At 33.6% G+C, this 17923-nt stretch overlaps 1 protein-coding gene and 1 pseudogene across 1 annotated transcript; one reads left to right on the top strand and one right to left on the bottom strand.

Annotated features, from left to right (window-relative positions):
* Positions 1–5287: 5287 nt before the first annotated feature.
* On the top strand, positions 5288–16889 carry LOC142620739 (desmethyl-deoxy-podophyllotoxin synthase-like; annotated as a pseudogene).
* On the bottom strand, positions 8574–12207 carry LOC142620923 (tubulin alpha chain-like). Its single transcript, XM_075794233.1, has 4 exons — positions 11924–12207; positions 10227–10461; positions 9771–10141; positions 8574–9480 (listed from the first exon to the last, which is right to left on the bottom strand). Exons 1-4 carry the CDS (start codon positions 12014–12016, stop codon positions 8827–8829), a joined length of 1353 nt encoding a protein of 450 aa, XP_075650348.1. The 5' UTR covers positions 12017–12207; the 3' UTR covers positions 8574–8826.
* Positions 16890–17923: the final 1034 nt, after the last annotated feature.

The raw sequence follows: 17923 nt of genomic DNA, 5'->3' as shown, positions 1-17923 counted from the left end.
AATAGAATATCTTAAAATTCATTGCCCATTTTTCCCAACTGTTTTTAGTCTTTAGTTTCTGTTTGGCTCCAAATTAAAAAGTCAACTTATTTTACTATTCAGTTTATTTTTACTACTATTCATAGGCCTCACCGCACTTTTTGGTACTATTCATAAATCTCACTATACTGTTTCAGCTAACTTTTACCTTTATCTACGGTACTTTCAGAAAAAAGTTTCAGTCTCTCTCTAATGGATTTTCTTTAGTAGCCTTATAAGTTAGCCTAAGCAGCCAAAATGTCTACAAATGCCTATTGTTGAAAATGAAGATGGGTTTTTCACCTAAATGGAAGTGTACTGTTTTCGGCCAGGCAATTGGACCGTGCTTTTGGCGATTAAATAAGGCCCTTTAGGAATGTCTTAGACCCGAATTGTTTTAAACATGGGAAGCTTAAGCTTAGGGCCGGAATAATAATAAGGCCCTTTGCCATAGCAACAAAAGAGGCCCATTGTGTCCAAATTTTGATTGAGCCTGCTAGACAGTCTACAAATGTTTTCCCTTGATTACATTTTTTTTTTTTTTGAGATAAAGATAGAAGTACATATTATTAAAAGAAGGAAAAACGTATTACAGAGCTATTATCTTTTGCCCTTGTGATCCCATACAACCACAGCCCAATTCTATAATATCTCCCTAACCCCACGTGATGGACAACAAAAAAAACTAAAGGTAACCCGTAGCTACATTTCTATAGAAAATACAGTGGCTCCTCTGTTGCCGCTCAGGTGGTGGTTTGAGAAGCTACAAGACGCTGATAGTCCTCCAATAATCCAGTGGCATGATCCATGATTAACCTTGGCTGCATCTGAACCTTCTCAAAGTAGTATTTATTCCGAGCATTCAAGATTGCCCATGACGTCGTGGCCCACTGTTCAAGCTCCTTCGTCGTTAGCTTGTCCTTCAGCGTTTGAAATAAATGGAAAAAATCCTGCACCTGGTTGCTACATTTCTGCACCCTTCCTTTCGATATTGCCCACACATTTCGTGCCATAGGACATTCCCATAGCAAGTGAGAGTTTGTTTCAGGCTGTTGACAACAGATGTCGCATCTCGAGTCCACCTTCACCCTTCTGTTCTGCAGATTTTCCTTAGTGGGTAGAATGTTTGAACACGCTCTCCAGATAAAATTCCTGACCTTCGGTGGTAACTTTAGAGCCCAAATTGCGTTCCACACCTTACCATCCCTTGATTACATTCAGTGGCGGAGCCAGAGGGGGCGAGGGGGGCACCTGCCCCCCTGACTCCACCTCAAATTTCCTTCTATATGCAATTGTAATATTAAGAGACTGACCATCTGACATAGGAAAAAGAAAGGAAAAAATGACTACCAATCACTTGAAACTTAGTGATTCTGACACAAAAAAAAGAAGGTAAAAAAAAAAAAAAAAGTTTTCTCAAACATCAAATCATATCCCATTTTCACCTATTTTATTGTTCTTGTAAGATTTTGTCTTGTCCCACGTTTGACACCTATTTCACAATTTTTTTTCTTTTTTAATTTCCATCATTATTTTTACTATTAATAAGTATTTTATTTTTAAATAATGCTAGAGATATTGCAAATTTTACTATTTATATCTTACAAATTGGCGTGTCACCAATCACAAAAAATAATCACAAACATATATTCATTATATTGTTTAAATAACACTAATTACATTTTTACTACATCAGTCTGTAAACTTTTTGTTGTAGATTTTATAGTAACTATGAATTTGTTATTTTTGTTTATTTATTTTAATGATATGAAATATATTTATTTTCTTATAATTTTTTTTATTTATTTTGTTATTATTATCGATCAATATTTGTTAGATTTATTTCACTTTAAATGTTGTCTTTTAATTTTGCCCCCTCTGAACCAAAATCCTGGCTCCGTCACTGATTACATTTGAACCCCCGAATCCATGACTTTTTTTTTATTTTTTTTTGAGAGAGAAAATTTCAATTTATGATGTCATAATGGCTATTTATTATCATATTGAGACACCAATAGGTTTCACGAACTTAACTTTAAGTTTAACTTCAACCCCAGGACTTTGGGCTATATATCAACCTGCAATTGCCAACCAAAAGAATCGATAACATACCCAAACCCAAACCCAAACCCAATCTGAAATCCATATCAATTCAATCAAAGAATTACCCAATCTTAAATTATATTTAACAGCCCTAAAAAAAATTAATAAAAAGAAGAGCAATGAGAGAGCAAACCCATAAATAAATAATTCTACCCAAAAAAAAACCTATAGATCAAAGGAAACGTACCACTTGGAGTGTGCGAGTAGGAAGATGATTAACACACAATCGAAAGGATTAATGATTATAAGGGGCGTTATTGCCATAATTGAAGGATATAACAATAGATAAAGAGTAATGCAACAGATAAACTATTTTACAACATTTTTACAAACTAATATTGTGGCTGTGGCCAACTTCTTATTGGTTCTCATCTAGACCTATTATTATTATCACTTTTTCATTCACTAATAATTGTTCACCTCATCAGCAATTTGTAAATTATTTTATAAAATAGTTTGTATTTCTAGCATTACTCATAAATAAATAGGATCATGTTTGTTAAGGAATTAAGAACATTCTAAGAATCATTAATTATTGACATATTGTAAACAACTAATTGAAAAAATTGTCATGGAAAAATTAAGTTGTGCCATGTGGCATCATTTATCCAAATCATTCTCAATTAATACAATCATCTTAACTCATGTCTATCAAAGGATGCCTCAAACTTAACAAATGGCAAAATCTCAGCATTTTCTTCTGTAACTATATATATTTACTAAGCGATTATCAAAAAAAAAAAAAATATATATATATATATATACACACACACACTAAGCAAAATATGTTCATCAATATATAGTGCTAAGCAATAACACGTGCAATGTACGAGATACTTGATTAGCAAAATATTAATTTCATTTGTTCGAATTTGGTAGGACATTTAGGAGTTTTAAATCTCTTTATTTTTTTAATTTGTAATTGGAATAAAAACAGCATAAACAATTACTATTTCAAATAGATCTATTCCATGATATTTCACTAATTCACTTTGAAGATTGAACTCTAAAGATCAATATCATCTCTATAATAATAGCACTTTTTAATGATTTAACTCTGATCAATATCATATCCATAATAATAACACCCACAGCTTAATTTAAGAAAGAATATTGTTGTTTTAGAGTATAGGAATTTGCAAGATACAATGAAAAAAGAAAAAAAGAAAACGAAATCTAGGAATATGAAATCTTCAACAACACATTTATATTGATTTATAACTTTAAAAAACTGTAAAAGTCACCTTCCAAGTCAATGCTACAATATGAAAGCAACGTGTAATGTACTCGTCTTGCATCAACAAAACAAATACTTTTACTATCATCCCTGTTATTTCAAGAATAATAGATTTGATAGAAAGCCCCCAAAAAAAAGTGTTTTGTTTAGTAAAAAAAAGACAATTAAAAGAAGGAAAAATAGAATAACATGATTAGCACTAATTCTAGGTACATTTTCATCACATAAAACGCATTTCTATTCTTTGGAATACAATTTGACTAAGCCAAATCATATTTCAAATGAAAACTTTCCAAATGTTTCATTATGCTAATATATGTACAGTTATCAATAAATAAAAAATAATAATCTGCCAAACGTAAAATATATAATTATTATCCATTCCAATAGCATCTTTTAGAGCCCCATAGAATTAAGTCTCTACCTTAAACTAATAAAATTTGGGCTCCCTTATGAGCTACCAATTTAAAATGACAAAATACCAAGTCTCCTATTACAGGGCATTGAGCTAGCTAGATCTTCCATGGATGCATCCATGATATGAGAAAGGGACTTCATTAACATGATAATAAGTTCCATACCAATAAATACAGAAATGTACAAATAAATAAAAATAAAAAAGAAAGATAGAAAGAAAACTCCGTGTAAAGATCTAGATGCATGGTAGTTAGCTTAACCCTAATTTAGTACCAAGGGTGACAACATCAGTCAAGTTAACATGTCGAACCATTGTACAAGTTAGCAACATTCAAAATGAAATGGGTTCATTTCTATCAATTGATAGTTCTGAAACAAACTCACCCTAGATATTTGAAAATTAATAAAATTAATATGATAAACATAAATTGATTATCCGTCTATCTACTAAACAGGATGTATTGAACTCATAGTTCATTAAACACTTTTTATGAATGTCAACTAAGTATCATAAGTAAATTTCTCCAACTAATGACAACAGATATATAAAGCCTGTGATAGATAGACCGTATCCATTTAGCCTTGAATAATGTCTGCAGTTCTTTGATTCGGTCATATAGGCAGTCTGGGTGCAGATGACAAATCATTGATCATAAGGAAAATCAGATGAGTGCAGCAACTTGCACGGGTGAGCCATTGAAGGGATATCTTGTTGAAGTTCTTTTAGGCCTTCAGCAAAGTGGCTATGAGTTCCCATCAGAACTGACAACATCAAGCCTATCATCTTGGTTAGTTTTCTACTATGAATCCTAGTATCCTACTCATTCATAAAACAATTCTAGTTGTGGTCGGTGACTTTTTAATTTTTATTGTTCTTATCATTTTTTTTTTCTTCCCCTAGGAACATTCTATGAATCATTTCCAAGTCATATTTAATGCCGGAACTGATACTTCATCAACCTCCATAGAGTGGGCTACGTCAGAACTCAGAAATGATGAAATAAAAGAAATCTAAGGGAAGAATATTCAAATCAAAGAAACTCTAATGTTACACCCTCCTCTTCCTTTGATACTTCCAATAGAATGCAGAGAGCCATGTGAAATTAATGGATATGAGATACACCTAAAAACCGAAGTCACTGTAAATGCAAAATTGATGAAGAGATCCTGCATGTTGGCATGATGCTATATTGCTGTGAGTTTTATTTTAGAAAGTTTTGTCTGCAGCTCAATTGAATTCGATGGGACTCACTTTGAATTTATCCCTTTTGGGGCAGGAAGGAGGATGTGCCAAGGAGTAACATTTGGACTAACCAATATTGAACTTCTTCTTGCTCAACTACTATACCATTTTGATTGGGAGCTTCCAGGCAGAATGACACCCAAAGACCAGATATGACTGACGACTTTGGTTAGGTTGTCCAAAGGAAAAAAAGCTTGAATTTGGCAGCTGAGTCTTATAAGTTATAATCCTTCACTCACTGACTAAATATAATAGGAGATCTTAGAATAATGGAGATTCGAAATCAGAAAATCCTTTCAGATGGTCCTGAAATTTTTCTTGACTATGTCAATCAATGTACAAATAGTGTTAGATTACTTCATGAAGTAATTTCATGAATTAACATATTTTAATCGCTGGCAATCCACTAGTCTCTCTTCTTTTTCATGTAATCAAGCATTGTAAAATTGAAATCTAACACTAACAGCTGAACCAGTTTTTTAATATGATATCTTCATATGCTTGGTAATTCACAAAGACAACCTTTGTTTTAGTTCCCATAAAGAAATCTAACATTTCAGTCAGGCCGCAAAGTTTCATTTTTGATTTATTCAATCAGATGCTTTATGGAAACTTACTATTCACTCAACATCAGATCAAGTCTGTGTAGTCCTACTTATTCAGAACTCCTTCAGATCCTTTCTTCAACTTGAGGAATTTTACACTAAGGCAAGTTTTCATTTCCTTTGTGTGCGATGAAAGACAAAAAGGCATGAAAAAATTGTGCCTCATACCAAACAATATTACACATCATCTGAGTTTTGAATGTACCATATTTAACATGTGGTAGCAAGAACATAGTCTACATTTTGTGCTTATCTGCTCATGCATCTCAAGCCTCTACTATTATATTTGAGCATATTCCCAGCTTAGCTGTAATTATCAATTATTTTTGCATTCCCTCAGCCATGGGACTTTTATTTATTGAATCTTGCACTTTATATATATATATAGGCACTTATACACAATGAAAATGAAAGCTACTGGCTGATTTGAATGAGAGATTTGAATATAGGTTTCCTGTTATGTTGATGGACACAAGGTCTTGATTATATATGATATCCCACGTCTAAATTAGCATGTACATAATTGAGACAAGTACTGAATTTATGTAATGTACTATGCACGAATCAGAGCAAAGTGAAAATTCGAGCAGTCTAGTAGTTCAAGCACAGAAGAGAATGAAAATCTGGTGTAGTAATGTAAAACCTTAATTACATTCAATTGCATAAATTCTGGTAAAAAAAAATGCATAGGTTTGCAACCAAAGCCCATTGCTGCAGTGCATTTTTCTATCGTATAAGAATAAGCATATTACTATGAATCAACAACATCAAGGCTGCTATTTTGGTTTGTATCGTACTATAAATCCTACTCATTCAAAGAACAATATATTCTAGTTGTGGCCAGTGACATTTTGTTATTATCATTTTTTTTTTTTCCTTTTCTTAAGAACAATCTATGAATCTTTCTAGGTTATATTTGCTGCTGGAATTGATACTTTATCAACCACAGTAGAGTGGGCTATGTCAGAAATGATGAGACAACCTAAAGTGCTGGAGAAGGCACAAGCAGAGATTAGACAAGCCTTTAGGGGAAAGAAAAAAATCCATGAGAAAGATATTCAGAATCTGAGTTACTTGAAGTCAGTAATCAAAGAAACTCTAAGGTTACAGTTATACCCTCCTCTTCCTTTGATACTCCTAAGAGAATGCAGAGAGTCATGTGAAATTGATGGATATGAGATACGCCTCAAAACCAGAAGTTATTTTTAATGCATGGGCAATTGGAATAGATTCTGCATGTTGGCACTATGCTTAGAGTTTTATACCAGAGAGGTTTGCCTGTAGTTCAATTGAATTCAATGGGAATCACCTTGAATACATCCCTTTTGGGGCAGGAAGAAGGATATGTCCAGGAGTAGCATTTGGTCTAGCCAATATTGAACATCCTCTCGCTCAACTACCATACCATTTTGATTGGGAGCTTCCAGGGAGAACGAGACCAGAAGACCTGGATATGACTGAAAAGTTTGGTTTCAGTTGTCTGAAGGTAAAAAAGCTCGTATTTGGTTGCTAAGTCTTATACTCCTTCGCTCAACGACCAAATATAATAGAATATCTCAGAATAATGGAGATTCAAAATCAGAAATCCTTTCAGATGGTCCCGGAATTCTCACTTGATTATTTCAATCATTGTACTAATAGTGTTAGTCTACTTCGTGAAGTATTTTCTTGAATAATCATATTTTCATTGCTGGACAATCAACAAGTTAAGATCCTTTTTTCTTTCATGTAATTAAGCATTGTGAAAATGAAATCTACCAGTGGAACCAGTGTTTTAATATAATATCTTCATATGCTTGGTAATTTACAAAGACAGTCGAAGAATGTTATTATTTTATTTAGCTCATTGGAACTGACTGTGGGGCATTAGCTTAAGTTTAATTCCCAGCACCCAATCTACCATGAGGGTCGTGCCATGTAGCACCAAATTACAATTTTATTTTACTCAATCAGCTGCTTTAAGGAAACTTACTATGCACTCAATATCAGGTCAAGTCCGTGTAGTTCCACTTATTTAGGACTCCTTCAGATCCCTTTCTATGGTTGAGGATTTTTATACTAAGGCAAAGTTTCATTTCTTTTGTGTGATATGCAAAGGATGGGCATGAAAATTTGTGCCTCAAACCAAACATCATCTGGCTTCAGAATATGCCATATTTAACAGGTGGGCCTCTGACTTAGCAAGAACATAGTCTACATTTGTGCTTTATCTGCTCAAGCATCTCTACTATGATTTTTTAGCATATTCTCAGCTTAGCTATAATTATTTATAATTTTTCATTTCCTGAATCATGTGACTTTTACTCATAGAACTTGCACTTCATAATATAGCACATATACGCAATGAAAATAAAAGCTACTGGCTGGTTTGAAACCTGAAGAATGGAACATGAATGAGAGCTTTGGATAACCATGTACCAACAAATCTTTTAGTCTCTACATTTTCTTCACCGACTAAGCACTTTTGAATGATAAGCGTTAAAACATAATCATTAATCTTTCAAACTTGTTGCATCTGCATAGGTTACTTCCCATTATGTTGACGGACACAAGGTCTTTATTACATATGATAACCCGAGTCTAAATAGGCACCAAATTGAGACAAGTACTGCAATTATGTGACATACCATGCAAATATCAGAGCAAAGTGAAAATTTGGGCAGTCTAGTACCACAACCAGAGGATAATGGAAATCTGGTGTAGTATGTAAAACCTTACATTCAATTGCAGAGGTTTGCCACCAAAGTCCATTGCTGCAGTGCATGCTTCCATCACATAAGAACAAACAGATTAATTTTCTCTAACTTATTTGCCTATTTGCTTAAAGTGAGATAGAAATAAGCTAAGTGTATGCAATCTCCATAATCACTATTTCTTCTGAAGAAGCTGCAGTGCCTTCAAAACGGGGCATAAAACAGTAGCCATTTAATTTGAAAAGGCACCCAAGAAGGAAGAATTGAACTCAGAATCAAATTAAGAAAAAGAAGAGGAAATAAAAGCTACAAAAATTAAGAATCAACCATATTTTCAAGTACAGTAGCCTCACACAAACTGGGTATAATATAGGAACAACTGAGTTTTATTGCTCACAAACACTATAAGGCACGGGCCAAGGAAAAGATAACTTCATACTAGCTAAATCACAAAGAACATTTAACTACTTCAACAAACATTTTAACTACTCGGCACAAATTTTAATCTTCTTAGTACTCATCACCTTCGTCATCCTCACCCTCATCTGCCTCAGCACCAACCTCCTCATAATCCTTCTCCAAGGCAGCAAGGTCCTCACGAGCTTCAGAGAATTCTCCTTCCTCCATTCCCTCACCAACATACCAATGCACAAAGGCACGCTTGGCATACATGAGATCAAACTTGTGGTCAATGCGGGAGAACACCTCAGCCACACTGGTAGAGTTTGAGATCATGCAAACAGCTCTCTGCACCTTGGCCAGGTCTCCTCCTGGAACAACAGTGGGAGGCTGGTAGTTGATACCACACTTGAATCCAGTGGGGCACCAGTCAACAAACTGAATGGTGCGCTTGGTCTTGATTGTAGCAACAGCAGCATTGACATCCTTAGGCACAACATCACCACGGTACATCAAGCAGCATGCCATGTACTTTCCATGACGAGGATCACATTTTGCCATCATAGATGAGGGCTCAAAAGCACTGTTGGTAATTTCAGCTACTGAAAGTTGTTCATGATATGCTTTCTCAGCAGAGATGACTGGTGCATAAGAGGAAAGCATAAAGTGGATTCTGGGGTAGGGAACCAAGTTGGTTTGGAATTCAGTCACATCCACATTTAGTGCACCATCAAATCTAAGAGAGGCCGTCAAGGATGAAATCACCTGAATTTCATGAAAAACATATTACATAAGAAATAGATCACAGGGATACAAGCAACAATATATTCAAAAAATATAAACATACATCTATTAAAACATATCAAGTAAACAATTCTTAAAATCATCTAAGCATGATGAGTTAATTGACAGCAAATATTATCCTTGATAAAATCTTTCCTCCAATGAAACGCATGACATTAATTTCCCAATTGCTCCTGACCAGAGGCAACACATTTGACAAAGACCAAATATTTGTGATGATGATTCTAACATAAGACCCTGCAACTATTCACCTGGGAGACAAGTCGATTGAGGTTGGTGTAGGTGGGTCGCTCAATGTCAAGGGAGCGCCTGCAAATATCATAAATGGCCTCATTGTCCAAAAGTATAGCCACATCAGTGTGTTCCAGGAGGGAGTGGGTGGAGAGGACACTGTTGTAGGGCTCAACAACAGATGTGGAGACCTGTGGAGAAGGGTAAACTGTGAAACCCAGCTTTGATTTCTTCCCATAATCAACAGACAAACGCTCTAAGAGAAGGGAGCCAAGCCCAGAACCAGTGCCTCCACCAACAGCATTAAAAACCAGAAATCCTTGGAGGCCAGTGCAGTTGTCGGCAAGCTTTCTGATACGGTCCAGGCACAGATCAACAATCTCCTTGCCAACTGGAACAGGAAAGTTTTGTTTTAGATTCTGTAATTAAAATGACACAAAAAAAAAGAAAAACATTGACAAGTGTGAAATGCTTACTAGTATAGTGGCCACGGGCAAAGTTGTTAGCAGCATCTTCCTTGCCACTGATAAGCTGTTCCGGGTGGAAGAGCTGGCGGTAATTTCCAGTCCTCACTTCATCAATGACAGTGGGCTCGAGATCAACAAAGACAGCACGAGGGACGTGCTTCCCAGCACCAGTTTCACTAAAAAAGGTGTTGAAGGCATCATCACCTCCACCAATAGTCTTGTCATTTGGCATTTGGCCATCAGGCTGCACAAATATCAACCATATCAAAAACTTGAACAAGAACTATTAAACACTAAAAAAACAATGTTCAGCCAGCAAAATTTTCATGGTTTTATACAAAACCACCAATAATTTTATGGTCTACATTGAGTCATCATGCATATACATAAGCCTAACATTCCATATACATATTTCCATTCAATTACTGAAAACTACCATGAATAACTACAGACTGCAAAAATAATAGTTAAACTAAGACAAGGTAAAAATACAAAATATAGAAATTAGTGCATACATATGACAGAAACACAAAATTCAGACATTAAACAACCATAATACAAACAAGTGCATATGCATATACAAGAAAGAGCCCACAGAATTTTCAGAAAAATCTAAGAAATGCTAGTCATGTATGAGACAGTTCATCAATCACTATCCTAACTAAATGCAAACTTCCAATTGCTATTTTTTACAAAGGTGAAAAAGTACATCAAGCGATATATTTCAAGCAAGTATCTTCTTTCTTTTTCTTTTTTTAATTTAATTACAAATTTGTTCCTCTAACTATAGGGTTAAGTTCTGCTTGGTCCATCAACAATTAATTGTGTCAATTTAGTCCCTCTACTTTCAATATCAAGTCAATTTTCATCATTGAATCTCCTATGCGTTTACATTTTAAGAAACTGATTAATGTGGCAAATAGAACACAGGTTAAAAGGTTATTATGGAAAGTGTAAAAACATTGCCCAAATCGTGTGAAAAATTCAGAGATAATTTAGCAAAAGAAATTACAAAAGCTCCAAATCCAACCCGATCTAGTAAACACATTTTGCAAAAAATCAAAGGTGAAAAGCTTTACAATCAATTAAGCAGTCACATTATCAACACAGACAACAAATGTACAAGATTACAAACGAAACCAATTGCAAGCAATTTGAAAGACTTCATTTGTCTCAACAAAAACAATCAATATGTTATTACTATTATTTTTCTGGGTCAGATCAGATCCAAATGGTAAAAATCTCAGAACAAAGATATAAATGCCAGATCAGATCAGATCAGATCAAATGCCAAAACACATAGATCTAAACATTTGCAACCAAACAAAAAAAAAAATTATAAACAGTGGAGGGTAAGGCTGTAAATTGGTTAAATGACATAATACTTCACAAGTCAAATAATGTCGTGAATTCAAGACCCATTAGGTAGGTGCGTGTGGTGCTTTACTTTAAACTTCTTAGTACAATGATATAAATGCTAGATCAGATCAGATGACAAAACACATAGATCTAAACATTTTGCAACCAAAAAGTGGAGATTAATGTAGTAAATTAGTTAAATGACAAGACATTTGCAAATGTACTCGATTAATGAGGTCGTGGATTCAAGACCCATTGGGTGGTTGCGCGTGTGCGTGTGCGTGCGCGTGCGCATAAACATTAAAAAAAACAAAAAAGGGTATAAAAGAAAGAGAAAGAGGAGTGACCTGGATGCCATGTTCAAGGCAATAGAGTTCCCAGCAGGCATTGCCGACTTGAATACCGGCTTGACCAATGTGGATTGAAATGCACTCTCTCATTTTCGTTTCAAAAGAATAAAAACTGTGTAATTGTGTAAATAGTAAAGTAAAGTAAGGTAATGCAAATGCAAATGCAAAGTGCAGGCAAAGCGTTTATCAAGACGCAGGCCTGTTAAAGGAAAGGTGCTGAAAACAAAAGAGATGGTTTGGTTCAGCCTTTTTTTTGTGTCCTATATATATGGGCAACTCACAAAACAAAAAAGGGAACCGACAAAATCTATGTATGAGTTGGCCATGTTTGATTGGACAGTGTTTTTTTACATTTTTGAATTACTCAGATGTTGCCGCCGATGGGCAAGGGCCAATGAAGGGTTACCCTGCTTTTTCGCGGTAACCCTGCCTTTTGGTTTTTGCCGTTTTTACTTTTACCTCACCGTCTGTTCTGTGGTGAGATTTTTTAATTTTTTTGGGTTAAATAATTTAGAGGTAAAAGTTTAAAATATTTTTAATAAATAAAATAAAATTGAAAGGTTAAAAAATTTGCTGATCCAATAATTGATTAAAAGTGAAAACTTTCAATATGATCCAATGATTGAGTTTAATTTACTATTGCGTGATTGCTGTTACATTGGATTTTTTTTTTTTTTTGGATGAAGTTACATTGGATTTGGATCGAAATAAATTTTTCATTTTTTGAAGTATGGTTAGAATAACGACAAATTGTTATTGTGGTAGCTCAAACCCCTTCTCTTGTTCCTCCCCAGCTCATAAGTACTTTGTATTTAGGAGAGTGACAACCACGTCAAGAGTGCGGATGATAAATAATCTTATTTCTTGAACTAATGAATTTACAAACTTTTTTTTTTATATTACAACTCATTTTTTTTATAAAAAAATATTTATAATCAAATTTAGTCATGAATAATAATAATAATAATAATATAATTCTCTATTTAACAAATAATAGTAATTTTCTTGAATCGTTTTTAGTATTTATAAATAGATGAATAGTAGGACTTTTCCTCCTCACGCATCACACAATCCTCTCTCTCTCTCTCTCTCTCTCTCTCTCTCTCTCTCTCTCTCTCTCTCTCTCCATTCTCAAAATTTAGGTTTTAGAAAAAAATATTATTATGTTTTCCTAAGATGCAGACCCCAACCTTTTACATCTTTTTATTGAATGGAAAATTTGAAAATCTAATTGTTAAATTGTATGTTTTTTATGTTCTTAATACACATGTCAAATTTTGTTCAAATCTTATATTATTTATTATTTAATCAATAAACTTATTTTTATGCATAATTTTAGACAGCAAAAACTTAAAATTTAAATATTTAAATAATGGCATAGCTATTAATTCTTTATTTCTTAAAATTTTTCTAGTATAAAAGATATAATAATAAGATGCAAAGCAACAATTAGAATTTCAAAATTTACTTCCAATAGTTTGAAAATAAATATTTTCATTTATAAAATTAATATAAATAAATGTCATGTGCACAAAATTACTTCCAATAATTAATATAAACATTCTCCAAGCTTTAACTACTCAGTATTTTGCTAAGAGCACTCTCATCAGGCATGCCAAATGTGTCAAATGTCAAAATATGGCACATTTGGCACACCAAACTTCAAAATATGAGCTTCATGAGATGTTCTAAATGCCAAAAATTTTAACACATATGCACAATACCGTCTCAAAGATAAGACGGTACGGAGATATATGTCAAACACTGTTTGGCTTATTAAATTCGTTTTTTCTTTCTCTCTCTCTCGTCTGCAACACAGCTCTCTCTCTCTCTCTCTCTCTCTCTCTCTCTCTCTCTCTCTCGTCTGCAACACATCTCTCTCTCTCTCTCTGTGTGGCCACGCCAATGATCTCTTTTTTCTCATCGCCGTCTCGCCACGCCGATCTCACCATCGCCAATCTCACCATCGTCGATTTCGCCACGCCGATCTCACCATCGTCGATTTTGCCATCGTCGATCTCGCCATTGATCACTGACCCACTTTGCGACGAGAGGAACTCCAGTGTGAAGGACACGATGGCTAGAAGTGAAAACTTCCCTCAGCGACAGCAACGGAGGCGTGGGTTTGTGCCGGTGGTGGATGTGGGTTTGTTTGGTTTGATGGATGTGGGTTTGTGTCAATCTCTCTAGTTGTGTTTTTTTTTTTTTTTTAAGGTGGCGTTGGTGGATGTGGGTTTGTGCCGGTGGTGGCTGTGGCCGTTGTTGCGGCAGTGGTGGTGGTGTTGTTGTTGTTGTTGTTGATGATAATGATGATGATGATGATGGTGATAACAAGAGGAGTTAATATATTAGTTTAATGTGTAGTAAATATTATTTTAATGTATAGAATTAAAAGATGAAATATCTGATAAATGAGAATTTTGTAAAATGATGTGGTAAAATAATAAAGTAAGTGTTTGATGTGTTAAAATGACATTTTTTTTTAAACATCTAATAAAAATGCTCTAATAACCCCAAAATTTTGTAGACAAGCAAACAAACCCATGCCTATTCTTTTGCTTGTCTTTTGAGCAGGGACAGACCCAAGGCCCCCCTAGGTCCAATTTTTTTTTTTATATTATATATATATATATAGTTAGTTATAATATATTTTATTTATGCAAATGACTCCTTTCAAAACTTTAGACGCTCTTTCTCCTCAAAAAGCCTAATTAGTTTTACCTAACTAGCAACTATTCAACTCAAAAACTTAACAAAAATAATAAAAACATTCACAATAGTGATTGTATTTTAGTAAAAATAAATTATTTTTCTACCAAAGAACCAAAAAATTATATGTTATTAGAGAAGCTAAAACTAAATTTTTTGCAACTAAAGTAAAATACAATATTTTATTAAGACTATATCTCTTCATTCAATTAAAAAAACTCAAATTCTCTTGCTTCCTTTATTATTTTAATGAGTTATTTATATTATTTTAAATGAAGTGATTAAAAAAATAAAATATTTGATATTGGGTGTATTGTAAAATGATGTGATAAAACCTAAAATTTTTAGTATTACCACTGTGAATGCTTTAATCTTTTTATAAAAATTTAAAAAAAAATCATAGCCAGCCTAGTATTAAAAAAAAAAAACATTATTTTGTTTTTTTTTTTGTCTGTGTTGGTAAATGATTGCATCTTAATGTATTTAGAAACAACGAATTTGTGTATTTATAATTTTTTGATGCTATATGGATGCCTATTTGGAGTTTTTTTTTTCTTTATACTAGGGCCCCCGGTAGCTTAAAATTCTAGGTCCATCCCTGCTTTTGAGATGGTAATCATAATACTTATCATTCCACATTATTAGCAAAAAAATTCTTAATGGTATCTTACACTTTATGCATGAGCAATGTGAAACACATTGCTCATGATAACGAACACATTGCTCATGATAACGAATCCTCCTTTAGTAATTTACAGTACGATTTTCTTTCACAAAGCGAAATCCGGGTGTTTCTTTAACATAAGGATAAGCACATATTGACATCAGCAATATAGAAGTACTAGCATATTCTCCCTTTTTCTTTTTCTTTTTCTTTTTCGCACATGATTTGTTTGTTCCAAAATGTCTACTTGTTGAAGTTAGTTCTTACGAAGATAATCCTAATGTTCCAAGTTTTATTAGCAGCAGAAGAAGTGGATCGACTTATTAATTTTAAAAAATAATAATAATGATCCAAGTCAATGTCTATACTATATAGAAAACACCCCAATATACTCATTTTAAATGAATAAAATCCAGTGCTTCATCGTCGCTACACTTTACAAGGTTCCAAATATTTGGGCACTATCATGAGATTCAGTAGTTGTTCCAAGGTTTTTTTTTCCCCTTATAATTCAATAATTGGCAAAGGCATGATTTGAACTTTGGATATTTATGGAATTTGCTACTTCAATAATGGTAAGCCACCAAGTTTTATTTGATTTGCGGTTTGGCTCCAGATGATTTTTAGCCTTTCAATAGGCTTACAACATTTGGGGTCCCTTTGGTAAAAGAGTTTAGGTATTAGTTTTGAAAACGGTTGTTTAAAAAATATTGTAAAACACATATTTAAAATATTATATTGCAAAAAAAAAAAAATGTTTGGTACCATGTTTTTAATAGCATATTTTCAAAAGTTAAAAATACAATTGAGTATTTGGTATGAGTATGTGTTTTAAAGAAAAAAATGTATATTTTATGTGTTGTCAACATCATATGAGTCCAGAATTTTCAAAATAATTACAATAACGTCACTCAAAATGTTACTTGAAAACTAAAGACTCCTCTTAAGGTTAAAATACAATGTTTAAACACTCTAAATTGAGAACTGTAACTCAAACACTCTTTACTAAACTCTCCTACCAAATTTTTTTTTTTTTTTTGTGAGCCACAATTTTTAGTGTTTAAACATTAAAAACTATTGTTTGAATTCTCTAAACAAACAAGCCATTGGCGATTGAGGTGAAGAAAACAAATTTCTCTTAGGTACCTCGCTTGTGAGAGAAATAGAGAAGAGAGAGTGCAAGGATTTTGCTTTGGGGGCTATGGCTCTCTCTCTCAACAAGTTGGGATGGAGAAGAAACACTCTCTTAGATCTCAAAACTGATCTATATGTTTTTCTCACATCCTCTACATGTATAAGGTGTGTTTCTTGGCTTATAAGGATATGTTCGAAAGTAGATCAGAATCCTTTCTGAAATTCTGTCCTTCAGCAAATTGGGACCTCTATAGTCACAAGCTACCTAGCCATGTAGTCATGTAGAAGTGCACCATGTACACCTGTTACACCTATTAAGTAAAAGTAATCCTAAAATAAGGTCTGTGAGATTATACTATTTATAAGTCTATTTTTGAGAATTGAGGACCATGTTGGGATTTAGGTTTGACTATAACTCCTAGAGCTTGCTATTGCATATTACTTGGAGATTTGTAGAATTCGGACGTCCCATTTTCAAAGTGTGCTTGATAATGCTCTTTAATAACTAATAAGATGCGCATTTGTTGTTTTTAGTACCTTTAAATGCTTTATTTTTTATTTTTGGTTCCCATGTGTAGCTGGGCTGCTGGGTGAACTTAGCTATCATCTACCTGTAAGTTGTTTTTTTATTGTTGATTGTCAAATGTGGTTTTGGAGTAATTTTATATTATTTTAATAGAATGAACATTAGATAAAAGTGATTATGTAAAATAGATTGAGCTTTTGGTGCTATAAAAATAGGAAAATTCTCCAAAAGCTAGAGGATGGGAATGCTCTTATAATGTTAGAAAATTTTCCCCCTTACAATCAATCAATACTAGTAAATAAGTAGTTCAATATGCTGGAGATTCCTTGAGTAGTCAATCAACGTTTGTTGCTCAATCATCGTCGGCTAGCGTGCCCAGTCAGTGTAGCTTCGTTTGAGAAATATTAGAAGAGAGCGGCCATGGCTGTAGAGAGTGTGAGAATTCAAATTTGGACTTGCCGAGGTACTCTTTCTTCTTCCATGTGTATGTATTAATTTTTGTATTAATCTCAAACTAAAGTAGTTGGTGCATATTCGTTTCTCCACTTCTATTCTGTTACAATTTTGTGGTTCCAAATTAGCAGATATAAATTAAAACAAAAAACAAAGGCAACTAGTTTGAGTAGGTCACTCTATTTCTTAGGTCTATTTTTTATATATTTATTTTAAGATTTCGATTATGACTGTTCATTTTTAATTTGAATTACAGAAGGGAGATTACATTTTTTTTTCAATACCATATCAATGCAAACTAAACCAACAATAGCCCCTCGAGTCAAGAAATGATCTCATCATAAGGTATATATAGTCGTATGAAATTACTAATTCAATCCCCTAATTTCATATTTAAATCTTGTCTTTCCACTCCTTCTTTCCCTATCCCCTGCGTCTTCTAGCTATATTATCTCAAAAAAATTGTATCGTAAAGATCCTTCTAATAGGCTATATATGATTTGTGGGAATG

The sequence above is a fragment of the Castanea sativa genome, chromosome 12 (assembly GCF_040712315.1).
Source record: "Castanea sativa cultivar Marrone di Chiusa Pesio chromosome 12, ASM4071231v1".
NCBI lineage: Eukaryota > Viridiplantae > Streptophyta > Magnoliopsida > Fagales > Fagaceae > Castanea > Castanea sativa.
Note: the sequence above shows the minus strand (reverse complement) of the source record. Positions and strands in the feature narration are given on the sequence as shown.

Excerpts from the sequence above, each read along its gene's own strand:
- LOC142620923 (XM_075794233.1), bottom strand. The coding sequence starts at position 12,016 with ATGAGAGAGTGCATTTCAATCCACATTGGTCAAGCCGGTATTCAAGTC. Across the intron at positions 10,142-10,226 it reads TGCCCGTGGCCACTATACTA|TTGGCAAGGAGATTGTTGAT; the intron begins GTAAGCATTTCA and ends TTCCTGTTCCAG. Across the intron at positions 9,481-9,770 it reads TCAATCGACTTGTCTCCCAG|GTGATTTCATCCTTGACGGC; the intron begins GTGAATAGTTGC and ends CATGAAATTCAG.